The 16294-nt window shown below is 46.4% G+C and overlaps 1 protein-coding gene across 1 annotated transcript in view; it reads right to left on the bottom strand.

Moving 5' to 3' along the window:
• LOC147107863 (uncharacterized) overlaps nt 1–16010 on the bottom strand; it is a 308464-nt gene extending 292454 nt beyond the window's left edge. The window contains 1 exon segment of the mRNA XM_086006083.1: nt 15933–16010. Coding sequence (XP_085862209.1) covers nt 15933–16010 — 78 coding nt within the window.
• Between the last annotated feature and the right edge of the window lie 284 nt (nt 16011–16294).

The following is a 16294-nucleotide window of genomic DNA, read 5'->3' as shown; positions in this document are numbered from 1 at the left end:
GCTACTCACACCCTTTATTGTATAATGCAAATAAAAAAAATTAAAATCTGCAAGTAACCGCTTGCAGACTTAAGAAAGGATTTCACTATTAAAACAATGCAACATACTCTTAGAAAGGATTTGAAAATTCAGGCTCTGTGTCTTATATTCCGCATTAATGTACTTTTATTTCTATTTTATTAAATGTGACACATTCTAAAACACCAAACTACTGGTGCTACCGATTGGATCATGGCACCACAGAGAGGAGGGACAGAGGTTTGATCCTCCACCGAGTTCCTCATCCCAGCCACATCTATCTGGTGAAGGTCCATCTGGCGCGGTGAAGCCCGAGGGAGTCATCTCTTGCCAGCTGTTGCACACTTCTTAGCAGCCGGGTGAAGGGAGACAGTGGCAGGGCCACTCACCCACTGCCTCAGTCACAGGAGGTTTGTGACCCAGGAGAAAAAAAGGGAGAAAATACATGGGATTTTATACACTAGAGAAAAAAATCACCCAGAATTTACAAACCATCTTGAAAATACCTGACAACAATAATATTGTTATGCTATAACAACACAAAAAATTAGTTTAAAATTACTATTTTCCTTGATTAATATGGCAAAACATTTGAACAGTTAACATCACAAGCTGTGTCGAATGTCTATCTTGCACATTGATAACTGGATCCTGCCCACAAAATACCAAAAGAACAATTCCGAGTTAAATATATCTAAGGTTAAAGACTTTTTAAAATAAAACAGGGATCAACAAACTTACAGAAAAGTGCCGCTACTAAAATGAAGCAGGGAAGCATCCTGGGCTCCATATTGAGACAGAACCTTCCTTGGCCTTTGAATCTTCTCACTAACTGAATGTTCAGTGCATCAGATCCTATTTGAATAGTCTTGAGACATTTTTGGGGGGGTGGGGTGGGTGGTGGATGTTGTTCTTTTTACAATAGGTTAAGGAGGTGCTACTACGTAACTATAATAAGCCATCCTTACAGACAAGGTGTAAAACTGGTTTTCATTATCTTTCAATCAGTGGATTAATTAGAATGTCACAAAAGTTTCTGTCATTAGATATTGACTCAGATTTAATAAAGTGCTTAATAGCTCTGCTCACTGAAGCTTTCAACTCGATTTTAGTTATTTAAAATCAGGTTACTCACAGGTGGTGCACTAGACACTCATTGGAAATGCTTATTTTTTGTGACAAACCCAATTTCAGCTGTTTTCACAAAATTGCACCAGGTTACCACTCTTAAATACATCAAGGAATATTTTTTAAATTGCAAGGGGAAAAAAATAAACAATTACATTCTAAAACACCACCTGAATGCGCTGGTTCATGGAAGATTTTGTGTTTGTGGTTATGCAAATGAGTTTGAGAGGAAACTTAAACCATAACTACAATTTGTAAAACTAGCACAATTTCGAGCACAGTTTGCACCCAAATAGTTGACGATTGCGGCCAAAGCGGAAACTCTACCCCATTTATCTTCGTGGACTTTAAAGTTGGCCGAGGCCTAATTTAGATGCAACATTCACAGCCCAAAAACGTCATCGGTGCCGCAACGTGATTTTTACAAAAACTCGGAGGCGCCGGAAAAATCCAGCGGGATTGTTGCGGTAGGGGGGAAAATCAAGGAAGAAATCCTCGGGCCTCTCTTGCCCCAGCCTTCCCTCTAATTCCCCACACCGGCATCTGTTTGGGAACCGCCCCCACCCCCCACTGTAAGGGGTGGTGTGTGTGGTCAGCTTTGCCTCTGACTCCCTGAGCAGTTCGAATCGCTCCCACTCCCTTGGCTCTAGACTTTGGATTTATTTGGGTGTTGTAATGAAATTGCAACAGACAACTGAGTTGGTGAAGAGAACTTGGATTTTTATTTGAGACGGGAAAATATACACAACACAATAATCTTATCACTCTAAAAGGGGGAACGCTTCGGAATATACAAGGGAGAATGACAACAGACAAAATACTTCACCCCTCCCAATCCCACTACACTAACTGGAGTCCAGAGGACCAGGGAAATGCTCACCAAACGACTTTCTTGACAGTTGTAGAGGTTCGCGATTTCAGGGTTCTCTTAGGTGTGGCGGTTGGGGCCTGCCGTACCCCGGACGTGGCGGAAGACTTCACCTGCGTTGGTTTTTCAGTCTTCGCGTGTCCGCTGATGCGGTCGGGTGTGTGTTGGATCTATCGGGTAAGTACCCAATTTCTTTTGGTTAGGTATAGGGTTTAGAGTCTTTTTCGTCAAATCTTACCCAGGGGTAAGTCAGGCTAGCTTGTAGAGTGGAAACAAACTTGCGAATCTTCGGTTTCTTCCAGGTTGGTTTCTTGTTGGTCGCGGTGGCCCAATATTACCGAGTTGTTGGTAATATCGTTGGTTGGTTGTTTCTTGGGGCCCTTGGTTGCTGCGATTCCTTTCTGTTCTCCTTCTTTTGTCCTTCCGTCGATTGATTGTGCCGAGGCTGAATGAAACTGAGTTGTGCCTCCAATTCACTGACTGTCCGAGTGACTCTCTGACTGGACAACTGTCTGTGTGTAAAAGCAGGCCTCAATTATACCGTTTGAGGCTTTGCTTATCTGCTCGCCAAATCTTCTCTGGCCCATTGTTAATTTTGGCAGGCTCGTTAACTTTAATATTTTTAAATTCTTTATCGAGTTTCGACTTGATCCCATCTATTTTTAATTGATTTTAAACTAGTTTCGGGATTGCTTCGAAATCGGTTTAAGTGTGTGAAGAGGTTTTGGATGTCTCTCTCTGAGTGGTTAAACTGTTGTTCGATTGTCTTCGACTGCTGGGGTCAGGGTCCCTTTTGTTGATCAGTGGCATGTATTGTATTATTCATATTCTTGATGGCTCTGTAATTTTGGCGGGAACTGTCCTTCCGTAGGCCTATTGTCATTTATGTGGAATGACTGAGACGGTCCAGAACATTCCCAGACAATCTGGCCTATGCCAATACTCAAACTGTTTGTTTTACAGGGGCCCATCCCAACTCCTTTGTCGCAGCCTTCCACAGGCCTGGACATGTCCTTTTTAAAATAGCCCAAATCCTGGGGTTTTAACTTTAAGCCCCTTTTGGCCCAATATTCTTAAACAGTCCAAAAATCTCTTCTCTTCTTGGTTTGGGGGAATCTGTAGAATTTTGCAAACCTTACACCCTGACCCCTGCACTTACCTTATGCCAGGGCCCAATCCCTTAGCTCCAATTCTAGCTCCTGCCCACCAGCCAGGGCGTGGATCTGGCCAGGTTCGAGAGAGACGCCAGAAAAAAATATTCAAATGAGGCCCGGCCATTACGATCAGACTCCCTGGGTGCACCAATCATTTTGGGGCTCGCGGGCCCTGAACTTGATTCCCCCCCCTTTTAAAATCAGGGCCCTAGGGTCTGCCAATCCCAGTTTGAAAACCTTTACAATAAATCTCCCTTTATTTGTTCAGTGAAATCAAGGTATAATTCTGTGAGTTGCTCCTCAAAGCTTAGAGCGATAAGTCCTGTGATCATCCTTGTTGAGCGGTTCCGAACTCTTCATCACAATAATGGCTTTTGAAGGTTAAATGGGAAAAGCTGCATGCAATAGGGCTAATTCCATGACCCCGCACTCCCAATGTAACCCTATTTCTCCATCCCATGCTCTGTCTTCTACCTCCTAACCAATTTCTAAGCCAAGTCAAAAGGCTACCTCCAATTTTGTGTACTCTCATTTTTGCTAATAATTGCCAAACCACCTAGCTAATTAATTTACCATTCACCCTCCATGATTTCTTCATCAGTAAAAGCATTTCCATGATTGGAGATGATTTTCTACCAAAAAACCAGAGACAATGGCTGGATGGGATTCAAATGTACCGATTGACGTCATGTTCTGTTATAGAGGTAGGTGAAACTCTAATGGGTTGTATGACTGATGGCTAATAAAAGGTCTCTGATTGACTTTGTTGATGTATCTGCTTTCAGCATAAATGTGAATTCTACAATATTTAATTGCCAGACATCATAAGAACATAAGAACATAAGAAATAGGAGCAGGAATAGGCCACTTGGCCCCTCGAGCCTGTTCTGCCATTCAATAAGATCATGGCTGACCTAGGGCTCAAAGCCACTTCTCAGCCCGCTCCCCATAACCCTTAACTCCCTTATCTTGCAAAAATTTGACTATCTCCACTTTAAATGTATTTAATGACCCAGCCTCCACGGCTCTCTGGGGCAGAGAATTCCACAGATTTACGACCCTCTGAGAGAAGAAGTTCCTCCTCATCTCAGTTCTAAAGGGGCGACCTTTTATTCTGAGACTGTGCCCCCGAGTTCTAGATTTCCCCATGAGGGGAAACATCCTCTCTGCATCTACCCTGTCGAGCCCACTCAATATCTTATATGTTTCGATAAGATCACCTCTCATTCTTCTAAATTCGAATGAATATAGGCCAAGCCTGCTCAACCTTTCCTCATAAGTCAAACCCCTCATCTCTGGAATTAACCTCATGAATCGTCTCTGAACTGCCTCCAATGCAAGTATATCCTTCCTTAAATAAGGAGACCAAAACTGTACACAGTACTCAAGGTGTGGTTTCACCAATACCTTGTACAGTTGTAGCAGGACTTCCCTACTTTTATACTCCAACCCCTTGCAGTAAAGGCCAACATTCCATTTGCCTTTTCGATTACTTGCTGTACCTGCATGCTAACTTTTTGTGTTTCATGCACAAGGACCCCCAGGTCCCTCTGAACTGTAGCATTTTGTAATCTCTCTCCATTTAAATAATAGTTTGCTTTTTTATTTTTCCTGCCAAAGTGGATAACCTCGCACTTTCCCATGTTATACTCCATCTGCCAAATGTTTGCCCACTCACCTAGCCTGTCTATATCCCTTTGCAGATTCTTTGAGTCCTCTGCACAACTTGCTTTCCCACCCATCTTTGTATCATCCGCAAACTTGGCTACATTACACTCGATCCCTTCATCCAAGGCATTAATGTAGATTGTAAATAGTTGGGGCCCCAGCACCGATCCTTGTGACACCCCACTAGTTACCGTTTGCCAACCAGAAAAAGCCCTCTCAACAGCCCTAGTCATTCGATTTGCCAGGACTCTAGCCCCAGCATGGTTTAAGTGAAGCCCGTCCAAACGGAACAGTTCCCTCTTATCCCAGTACTGGTGCCAGTGCCCCACAAATCGAAACCCATTTCTCCCACAGCAGCCTTTGAGCTACTCGTTCATTTCGCTGATCTTATTTACCCTATGCAAATTCGCTTGTGGCTCAGGTAGTAATCCAGAGATTATTACCTTTGCGGTTCTGCTTTTTAATTTAGCCCCTAGCTGCTCATACTCTCTCAGCAGAACTTCTTTCTTTGGTACCTACGTGGACCATGACAACTGGATCTTCCCCCTCCCACTCCAAGTTTCACTCCAGCCCAGAGGAGATGTCCTTTACCCTGGCACCGGGCAGGCAACACAGCCTTCGGGACTCACACTCTCGGCTGCAGAGAACAGTATCTATCCCCCTCACTATACTGTCCCCAGTCACTACAACATTTCTTTTTGCTCCCCCCACTTGAATGGCTCCCTGTACCACGGTGCTGCGGTCAGTTTGCTCATCCTCCCTGCAGTCCCTGGCCTCGTCCACACAGGGAGCAAGAATCTCGTACCTGTTGGACAAAGCCAAGGGCTGAGGCTCCTCCACCACTACCTCCTGGATCCCAATACCTGCCTCGCTTGTAGTCACACCCTCCTGTCCCTGACCATGGGCCAAATTGGAGGTAATTATTCTAGTGGGTGTGACTGCCTCCTGGAACATAGTGTCCAGGTAATGCTCCCCCTCCCTAATGTGTCGCAGTGTCTGAAGCTCAGACTCCAGCTCATCAACTCTGAGCCGAAGTTCCTCGAGCAGCCAACATTTGCTGCAGATGTGGTCGCCCTGGACCTCAATAGTGTCCACGAGCTCCCACATGCAACAACAACAACACATTGCCTGGTCTCACATCTCAATTAATTAATTAGTTTTAAAATTTGGAACACATACCTTTTAATCTACACCAAGGCACTTAAATTTAGACGCTCAAGTTTGGAAAAAAAGCGAGAAATAGAGAAATACTCACCAACCAATCACTTACCTGCTTTCTGGTGACGTCATACTTCGATTACCTTTTACTTCCTTACACTCACCGGTCCTTTGTATCTCAGCCGCTCCCGCTGCTAGAGAACTCTCCCGGGTTCTGGCGCTCTCGCTCTGCTCCCGCTGCTAGAGAACTCTCCCGGGTTCTGGCGCTCTCGCTCTGCTCCCGCTGCTAGAGAACTCTCCCGGGTTCTGGCGCTCTCGCTCTGCTCCCGCTGCTAGAGAACTCTCCCGAGATTTGGCGCTCTCGCTCTGCTCCCGCTGCTAGAGAACTCTCCCGGGTTCTGGCGCTCTCGCTCTGCTCCCGCTGCTAGAGAACTCTCCCGGGTTCTGGCGCTCTCGCTCTGCTCCCGCTGCTAGAGAACTCTCCCGGGTTCTGGCGCTCTCGCTCTGCTCCCGCTGCTAGAGAACTCTCCCGGGTTCTGGCGCTCTCGCTCTGCTCCCGCTGCTAGAGAACTCTCCCGGGTTCTGGCGCTCTCGCTCTGCTCCCGCTGCTTTTGAACTCTCCCGGGTTTTGGCGCTCTCGCTCTGCTCCCGCTGCTTTTGAACTCTCCCGGGTTTTGGCGCTCTCGCTCTGCTCCCACTGTTCCCGAACTCTCCCGGGTTTTGGCGCTCTCGCTCTGCTCCCGCTGCTTTTGAACTCTCCCAGGTTTTGGCACTCTCGCTCTGCTCCCGCTGCTAGAGAACTCTCCCGGGTTTTGGCGCTCTCGCTCTGCTCCCGCTGCTTTTGAACTCTCCCGGGTTTTGAATCATTTTGAATCATTGAATCATCAGTATACATTTAAACCTTCTGGTTTTACATGGTTTGCTTTGGATGTGCAGACTGATTCAATGAAACATTGCTGTTTAATCTCTTTGCCTCATCACTTCCTCTTCTCCTTTAAGTACTTCATAATCCTTGGCCAACTAAAGAGGTTAAATAGGTTAAAAGAGGCTTATAATGTTGCCAAGAAGTGTAGTAAGCCTGTGGATTGGGAGAATTTTAGAAACCAGCAAAGGATGACCAAAAAACTGATCAAGAGGGAGAAAATAAAATATGACAGTAAACCAGCAAGAAATATAAAAACAGATTGTAAGAGCTTCTACAAGTATGTAAAAAGGAAGAGAGTAGCAAACATAAACGTGGGTCCGTTAGAGGCTGAGGCAGGAGAAAGTATAATGGAGAATCAAGAAATGACAGAGTTTTGGTCGCGATTTCCCCAACCTCAGCGGGTCTGGTGCGGCCGGGGTCGATGCCGGGTCCCGGGCTCGCTGCTGGCTCCAGCCCGCTCTCCAAAGTGATTTTACGTTGATTGGGCTTGTTAAGCCAACCCAGAGCATTTCCCGGCCAATTGAAGGAAGCATGTCTCATGACATCATTCGATGACGCGTCATCAGCCGGCTTCCTTAAAGGGACCATGCACAAATTGATTTTGACAGTTGTGCTGTCAGTGTTCTACAGCATTGAGGTGCTGCAAACACTGACAAGCACTGCACAAAGGTGCACAGCTGCACCCAGCTCTCCCATGACTTCTTCCATATGCTTATGGAGGGAGTCACAGCACACAGGGCGGTTCTCTTCCAATGGGCGGAAGAGACCTCCCCAGAGATCAACGCAGCCTGGATTGCACAGGAGGACACAAGCAGGGATGTTGTCAGGAGGACCAGGCTGCAGTGGTGCAAACCTGTCAATGGTCTCAGCAGATCACAAAACATTACTGCCAAGCCACACTCAACCTCATCCTGCTGTGCCACTCATCACATCCCCATCACTCTGCCTTCCCTACCCTACTCCTTCACATCCTTATTCATACCAACTTACCACCTCCACTCATCCCTCTCTATCTAAATTATTACAACACACAAGGGTAGGCACTTGGGTGTTTTATCCAATGTTCATGTGAAGTTTCCGTTAATGTGCTGTCAAACATTGAAATCTTTATTTTGAACACTGTGTTCTTGGACAGATTTGTGTGCACCTTTGGAAGTGGCTTAGTGAGTTGCAGTGAATGGTGAAACATAACAGTACCCCCCACAATGGTGATAAGTGTGAAAGGAATGGCTTGGGCATTGTTAGGATGCTTTATGTTGTTGGTGTTGGATGGTACCAACCTGGCGCATCATGTGGTAGCCAGGGTGTACAGTGTCAAGTGAAGTAAATCTGACTATGGTGAGGCCATCCCTGGCAGCAATGTGGTCAAGTGCTGATACCTTGTGTCCTGTGCAGCATCAGTTGATTGTGGAGAAGGTTGGTGTTGTTGTTGATGGTGCTGCTGGTGTTGCTGGTGTTGCTGGTGTTGGGGCTGATCATGGTGGGATTCTGAGGACCAAGGTGAGGGAGTTTCAAGGGCACCGATGCTGATGTAATAGATGGCAGGTGAGGTTGAGATGACAGAAGCGATCTGGCAATGGTGAGAGAGGTTGTTCCAATGAGGAGACACTGGATACAGAGTTTACTCCAAACACTTGCAGCCTGCATAAAGCTCAATCTGTCTTCCAAATGTAGTAAGAAACAGCTTCTGAGCTTGGAAAGTGAACAGCTATGAGATGGGAGCTTTTATAGCATATTTTCAGATGTCAAGTAAAGAGATGATTTCATGGTGACATAACTCATGATCTGCTTACCCTGAGCAGTGGCAACCCCGTGGCCGACCTCGTAAAATTTAAAGGTGAGCTCAAAATACTTTTTAAGTGGCTCTTAACAAGGCCATAATGATCTAAATTGCCACCCCCGCCACTGCGCGTCGGGTCTGTTCAGTGCTGACAGACCCAACATCTGAGAAAGTTGCGTGGCGGCGGGTTGACTGACCCGCTGTCAAAAAAAAATTCCCACCTGACTCACCACCAAACACACCCGCTGACCCCCCAAAAAATTCCCCCCTTTGTATCTGTCATCACAGTCAAAGACACAAAAAGCATACCAGAAATAGTGGGGAACCATGGGTTTAATGAGTGTGAGGAACTTAATGTAATTAAATATTAGTAAAGAAAGTACTTGAGAAATCAATGGAACTAAAAGCTGATAAACCTCTGGACCCAATGGCCTACATCCTAGGGTTTTAAAAGAGGTGGCTGCAGAGATAGTGGCTGCATTGATGGTCTAAAATTTCCTAGATTCTGGAACGGCCTCAGTGGATTGGAAGGTAGCAAGTGTAACCCCGCTATTCAAGAAAGGAGGGAAAGAGAAAACAGGGAACTACAGGCCAGTTAGCGTGACATCAGTTGTTGGGAAAATGCTGGAATCCATTATTAAGGAACTTAGAAATCATAATATGATTAGGCAGAGTCAACATGGTTTTATGAAAGGGAAACCATGTTTAACAAATTTATGTGTTTTTTGAGGTGTAACTAGTAGGGTGGATAAAGGGGAAACCAGTGATTTTTAACAGGCATTCGATATGGTGCCACACAAAAGTTGTTACACAAGATAAGGGTTGGGAATAATATATTAGCATGGATAGAGGATTGGTTGAAGGACAGAAACAGAGCGTTGGAATAAACAGGTCATTTTCAGGTTGGCAGGCTGTCACTAGTGGGGTTCTGCAAGGATCAGTGCTGCAGCCTCAGCTATTTACAATCTATATTAATGACTTAAATGAAGGGACCAAGTGTAATGTATCCAAGTTTGCTGATGATACAAAGCTAGGTGGGAAATTAAGTTATGAGGAGGACACAAAGGGCTAAAAATTCGGGTGGTTTGCGCCACCCATTAACGCCATGAAATGTCAAAAAAAACGGCAGCCGGCGCTCTTCCACCAGCTGGTGGCGGCTCCCGCGGCAGGCGCCATTGTGCCAGGGCCGATAGCGCTATCGGTAAACGCAATCGCTGGAGGGATTTAAATGAACGGGATTGTGATGTCAGTGAGTGTGCAACACTCACTTGATGGCCGATTTAGTTTTCGCCATTCAACTTACCAGCATGGCTAAACAATGACAGGGAGAGCAGGTGTCCAACAACAGGAAGGAGACTCCAGCAGCGATATTTAAAGGGATCATCAGCAATCAGTTGCACTGGAAATGTTTGTTCAGTTTGAGTGGATCTGTGCTACTTTCTGCAACTTCAACAGCTTTCTCTACTTATTTCAAGGTTCTTTGGTAACAAGGAGTGTTGTTGCAAGTGCAGAACTCCCTCATTATTATTTAAAGGCTTCTGCTCACAACGCTTGCTCACAGTCATGGGGGCTGTACTGGCTGCTAACCTTGCCCTCCAGGATCTACAGCAGAGGGAGCGGAGGCAGTGAGGAAGATGGGAACATGTGCACAGTGGGAAGAGGAGGAGGGCCATGAAGGCTCTCAACGGGAAGATTTACCCACCTAGGGTCTTCTGACAGCACTTCTCCTACCTCCAATTAAGCAAGGAGCAGTGACTTAGGAGGTGATGCTTCACCAAGGAGGTGGTCACAGAATTCTGCCACCTCCTGCAACCAGACCTGCAGCCTCAGAGAAGGGTGACCATGGCTCTCCCAGTGGCAGTCAAGGTCACCGTGGCCCTCAAGGTCACTGTGGCCCTCAATTTCTTCGCCAGCAGATCCTTCCAGACTGCAGCACGAGACAGAGCTAACATCGCACAGTTCACCATCCATCGCTGCATCCGAGAGGTCACTGAGGCACTCTATACCAGGAGAAGGTGCTATATTGGCTTATCTCTCAACAGAGAGAAGCAGGACGAGCATGCATGTGGCTTTGCCAGGATAGCAGGCTTCTCGGTGGTGCAGCGCACCATCGACTGCACCCACGTGGCTTTGCGGGCGCTGTATAACAATCCTGAGATCTTCCGTGACCGTAAATGCTACCACTCACTTAATGTGCAGTTGCTGTGCGACCACGCACAGTGAATCTTCAATGTCAATGCCCGCTATCCTGGCAGCAGCCATGTTGCCTTCATCCTGCGCCAGTGCAGTGTGCAAGCAATCATCCAGCCACCACAACAAACTCGAGGGTGGCTGTTCAGAGACAGGGGCTACCCGCTCTGCACCTGGATCATGACTCCCCGCCGCAACCCCAACACTCGTGCCCAGCACTCATAAAATGAGAACCACCAGGAACATCATCGAGCAGACCATCGGTCTACTGAAACAATGGTTTCGCTGACTTGACCACTCGGGAGGAGCCCTCCAGTACTCGGCGGAGGGGGAAACTATTAAATGTTGGTGTTCAGAGGGATTTGGGTGTCTTTGTACAAGAAACACAGAAAGTTAACAAGCAGGTACAACAAGCAATTAGGAAGACAAATATTATGTTGGTCTTTACATAGAAACATAGAAGGTAGGAGCAGGAGTAGGCCATTCGGCCTCTCGAGCCTGCTCCGCCGTTCAATGAGATCATGGCTGATCATCCAAACTCAGTACCCTGTCCCTGCCTTCTCCCCATATCCCTTGATCCCTTTAACCTTAAGAAATATATCTAACTCCTTCTTGAATATATTTAATGAATTGGCCTCAACTGCCTTCTGTGGTAGAGAATTCCACAAGTTCACCACTCTCTCGATGAAGAAATTCCTCTTCATCTCTGTCCTAAATGGCTTACCCCTTATCTTTAGACTGTGACCCCTGGTTCTGGACTCCCCCACCATCGGGAACATCCTTCCTGTATCCAGTCTGTCTAGTCCTGTTAGAATTTTATAAGTTTCAATGAGATCCCCTCTCATTCTTCTAAACTCCAGTGAGTATAAGCCCAGTCGACCCAATCTCTCCTCATACGTCATTCCTGCCATCCCAGGTATCAGTCTGGTGAATCTTCGCTGTACTCCCTCCATGGCAAGAACATCCTTCCTCAGATAAGGCGACCAAAACTGAAAACAATACTCAAGGTGTAGTCTCACCAAGGCCTTGTACAACTGCAGCAAGACATCCTTGTTCCTGTACTCAAACCCTCTCGCTACGAAGGCCACATGCCATTTGCCTTCTTAACCGCCTGCTGCACCTGCATGCTTACCTTCAGCGACTGGTGCACAAGGACACCCAGGTCTCGTTGCACTTCCCCTTCTCCCAATCTATTGCTGTTCAGATAATAATCTGCCTTCCTGTTTTAGCCACCAAAGTGGAGAACCTCGCATTTATTCACATTATACTGCATCTGCCATGCATCTGCCCAATCACCCAACCTGTCCAAATCATGCTGGAGTTTCTCGGCATCCTCCTCACAGCACACACGCCCAACCAGCTTTGTGTCGTCTGCAAACTTGGAGATATTACATCTAATTCCCTCGTCTAGATCATTAATACATATTGTGAATAGCTGGGGTCCTAGGACCGATCCCTGCGGTACCCCACTAGTCTGCCTGCCACTCGGAAAAAGACCCATTTATTCCAACTCTTTGCTTCCTGTCTGCCAACCAGTTCTCTACCCAAGTCAGTACCTTGCCCCCAATTGCATGTGCCTTAACTTTACACGCTAATCTCTTATGCGGGACCTTATCAAAGGGGTTTGGAGTACTAACCCTTTATTGCAAGGGGTTGGAGTACAAAAGTAAGGTAGTCTTGCTGCAATTGTACATGGCTTTGTTGAGTCCACACCTGGAGTACTGTGCACAGGTTTGGTCTCCTTATCTAAGGTAGGACATATTTGCCTTAGAGGCGGTGCAATGAAGCTTCACTAGATTGATTCCTGGGATGAGAGGGTTGTCCTATGAGGAGAGATTGAGTAGAATGGGCCTATATTCTCTGGAGTTTAGAAGAATGAGAGGTGATCTCATTGAAACATATAAGATTATGAGGGGGATTGACAGGGTAGATGCTGAGAGAAACAGAAAATTCTGGAGATACTCAGCAGGTCAGGCGGCATCTGTGAAGAGAGAAACAGTTATCGTTTCAGGTCGATGACCTTCCGTCAGAACTGGAAAAAAGCAGGAAATGGAACAGATTTTTAAGCAAGTGTGGGGCTGGGAAATGGGGGAGGGGATGAAAGAACAAAAGGGAAGGTCTGTGATTGGATAGAAGGCAGGAGAAGTTAAGCGACATTAAGAGATATTCAAGGCAAAAGGAGGTGGTAATGCGACAGGTTAAGAAACAAAGGATGGCTCTAGATGAAGTGTAAATTGCGCTGGCAGAATGAAAGACAGCTGCCATGTGGGAGAGAAGAACGGAATGTACAAACAAAAAGTGTGGATAAAAAAAATATATATGTTCGGGGCCAGGTTATGATCTGAAATTGTTGAACTCTATGTTGAGTCCATAAGGCTGTAAAGTGCCTAATCGAAAGATGAGGTGCTGTTCCTCGAGCTTACGCTGGGCTTCCATGGAACAATGCAAGAGGCCGAGGACGGTGAGGTCTGAGTGGGAGTGGAGCAGTGAATTAAAGTGACAGGCGACCGGAAGCTCGGGGTCCCCCTTACGGACTGAACGGAGGTGTTCCGCAAAGTGGTCACCCAATCTTTAATAATCTTTGCCTTTAATATCTCTTAATATCTCTTAATTCTCCTGCCTTCTATCCTATCACAGACCTTCCCTTTTATTCTTTCATCTCCTCCCCCTTTTCCCAGCCCCTCCCCTTGCTTAAAAATCTGTTCCATTGCCTGCTTTTTTCCAGTTCTGCCGAAAGGTCATCGACCTGAAACGTTAACTCTGTTTCTCTCTTCACAGATGCTGCCTGACCTGCTGAGTATCTCCAGCATTTTCTGTTTTTATTTCAGATTTCCAACATCTGCAGTATTTTCTTTTTGTAGATGCTGAGAGGTTGTTTCTGCTGGCTGGAGAGTCTAGAACTAGGGGCATAGTCTCAGGATAAGGGGTTGGCCGTTTAAGACTGAGATGAAGAGAAATTTCTTCACTCAGAGGGTTATGAATCTTTGGAATTCTCTGCCCCAGAGGAGGGGATGCTCAGTTGTTGAGTATATTCAAGGCTGAGATCGATACATTTTTGGATATTAAGGGAATCAAGGGATATGAGGATCGGGCAGGAAAGTGAAGTTGAGGTTGAAGATCAGCTGTGATCTTACTGAATGGTGGAGCAGGCTCGAGGGGCCATATGGCCTACTCCTGCTCCTATTTCTTATGTTCTTAATGCGCCTCCCCTTTAAGGGGTGCAGGCTGCCTTTAAGTAGCGCTAGCCACTCATGGTATCGTGCCTCCTGCTGATGCGTGCAGCCAATGAACAGCGCGGAATATCTCTGGCTGCGCAAATCACTCATTTAAAACAGCAAGCAGCACAAGCTTAACATGCTGCCTGCATTGCACTGAACATTCGTGGGTTACTCACATACTGCAATCCCCATGCCCATTTTCGGGGTCATCCAATTTAACTCCCACAGTCTCTTCAAGTGAAACCCCCCTTTTTGGGGGTTGGTGAATTTATCCTGACACCTTTCAAATAAAGTGATCATTTCTTGTCAACTAGCACATTCATTCATCCAAACGCATGAACCATAAGCTGCGTGAGATGTTTCAAACCATAAATACCTGAATCCATCAGATAATGTATTGCTGAAGTAGCTGTAAGTCATAGTGATTACTAACAATGGCTTAGAAATAGAACGCATGTTAAACAGACTATGCATCAGTGCTTCCACAGCCTCTGTCATTCAGTACAACAATGTGGTTACCCATGGCTTTGGCAAGCTATAAAGTAAAACGGAAGTCTCCCAGAAGGATTACCACATATCAGTTGCACAACGGGAGGTGTAAGAATCAGTCCCCACTGCTTATAGCGAGCACGTTTGTGCGAACGCGATTTGCCCGGCCGGTGTCTTTTAAGTACCAGGTTGAAGATTTTTTGCATGTGAAGGTCAGTCTTAGGAGGCTCTGTCAGCAGCATGAAGCTTCAGTTATTGCTGGGTTCAGGTTGTGACATTGATGGTCTGACTTTGCTTCATATTTTACAAGGCGCAATATTAGTGGGCCGAAAGAAGCAGTACTGTGGATAAGTGGAGACCGAATTTGGTTTGAGCAATTGTCAAAACCAGGTCCCATGCTGGATTTTGTGACATTGGACCAATCTCTACCCCCAGCACGCACACCTCGCCCATTTAAAATGGTTGAAGGACAGCTTGTGGGTTTCGCCTAATCCTTAAAGCAGGATTTGTGTTATTAGAGTTGGTGGTGAGTCATAAGGCCACAATTTGCATGAATTTATGAGGCTCCCTCCTGATTCAGACCCATGGAAACACCGAAGGGAAGAAAACCAGTAAGACCATCACCATGATTTCAACTCCGCCATTGACCGTTCTCCGCCAGGTGGAGGGAGTTAAAATTGGATCTTTTATTATTTTAATAGCAGCTTCCTTTCTGCATATTTTTACTTCCCAAATCAGTCGCCTTCTGGGGCAGTGCAGCAGCTCAATTTTTAAATTCTCATCCTTATTTTCAAATCTCTCCCAGGCATAGCCCCTCCCTACCTCTGTAACCTCCTCCAGCCCCACAAACTTCCGAGGTCACTGCGCTCCTCCAATTCTGGCCTCTTGCGCGTCCCCGATTTTCATCGCTCTTTCATTGACGGCCATGCCTTCATTGCCTAGGCCCAAAGCTCTGGAATTCCCTCCCAAAACCTTTCCGCCTCTCTAGCTCTTTCTCCTCCTTTAAGCCGCTTCTTATGACCTACCTCTGTGACGCTCACCTGTCCTAATATCTCCTTATGTGGCTCGGTGTCAAATTTTGTTTGATAACGCTCCTGTGAAATGCCTTTTACTATGTTAAAGGTGCTATATAAATGCAAGTTGTTGTTCTTGTTGCATTTCAATCTCTTACGGTCTTTTGTATGAAGATATGGGCCTAGAAATTGCATTGCGCAGTGCCTGTTTTTCAGGTGCTACATGGCTTCCTAAGTCCCCAATATGGCAGGTAGGACACGCACGCGCACTTCCGCCCTTCACCTGCCATGTTGGATAAGAACAAACAAGAGGTGTCCATTACCTGTGACTGAAGCCCTTTGCAAATAAGTGGCCTAATGTCTGTTTGAGGTCCTCTCTGCCCCAAGGCAGCCAGCGCCATCGCGGAAAAGCAGTCCCAAGAATCGCCTGAGAAAGATGGTAAGTAACCTACCTGAATGTGGAGCTGGGAGGAGCAGGGACAGTTATCCTGACCCCACATTTAACCACCCTGCCAATCGCCGCCACGGAATACCCAGCCTCTGACCTGCTCTTGTAGCCACAGTATTTATGTAGCTGGTTCAGTTAAGTTTGGTGACCCCCCCAGGATGTTGATGGTGGGCGATTCGATGATGATAATGCCGTTGAATGTCAAGGGGCGGTGGTTAGACTATCACTTGCTGGGGA

This window comes from Somniosus microcephalus, chromosome 14, assembly GCF_052327205.1.
Source record: "Somniosus microcephalus isolate GS21.2 chromosome 14, FLI_Smic_1.0, whole genome shotgun sequence".
Classification (NCBI taxonomy): domain Eukaryota; kingdom Metazoa; phylum Chordata; class Chondrichthyes; order Squaliformes; family Somniosidae; genus Somniosus; species Somniosus microcephalus.
This window is presented reverse-complemented; position numbering and strand designations above follow the sequence as displayed.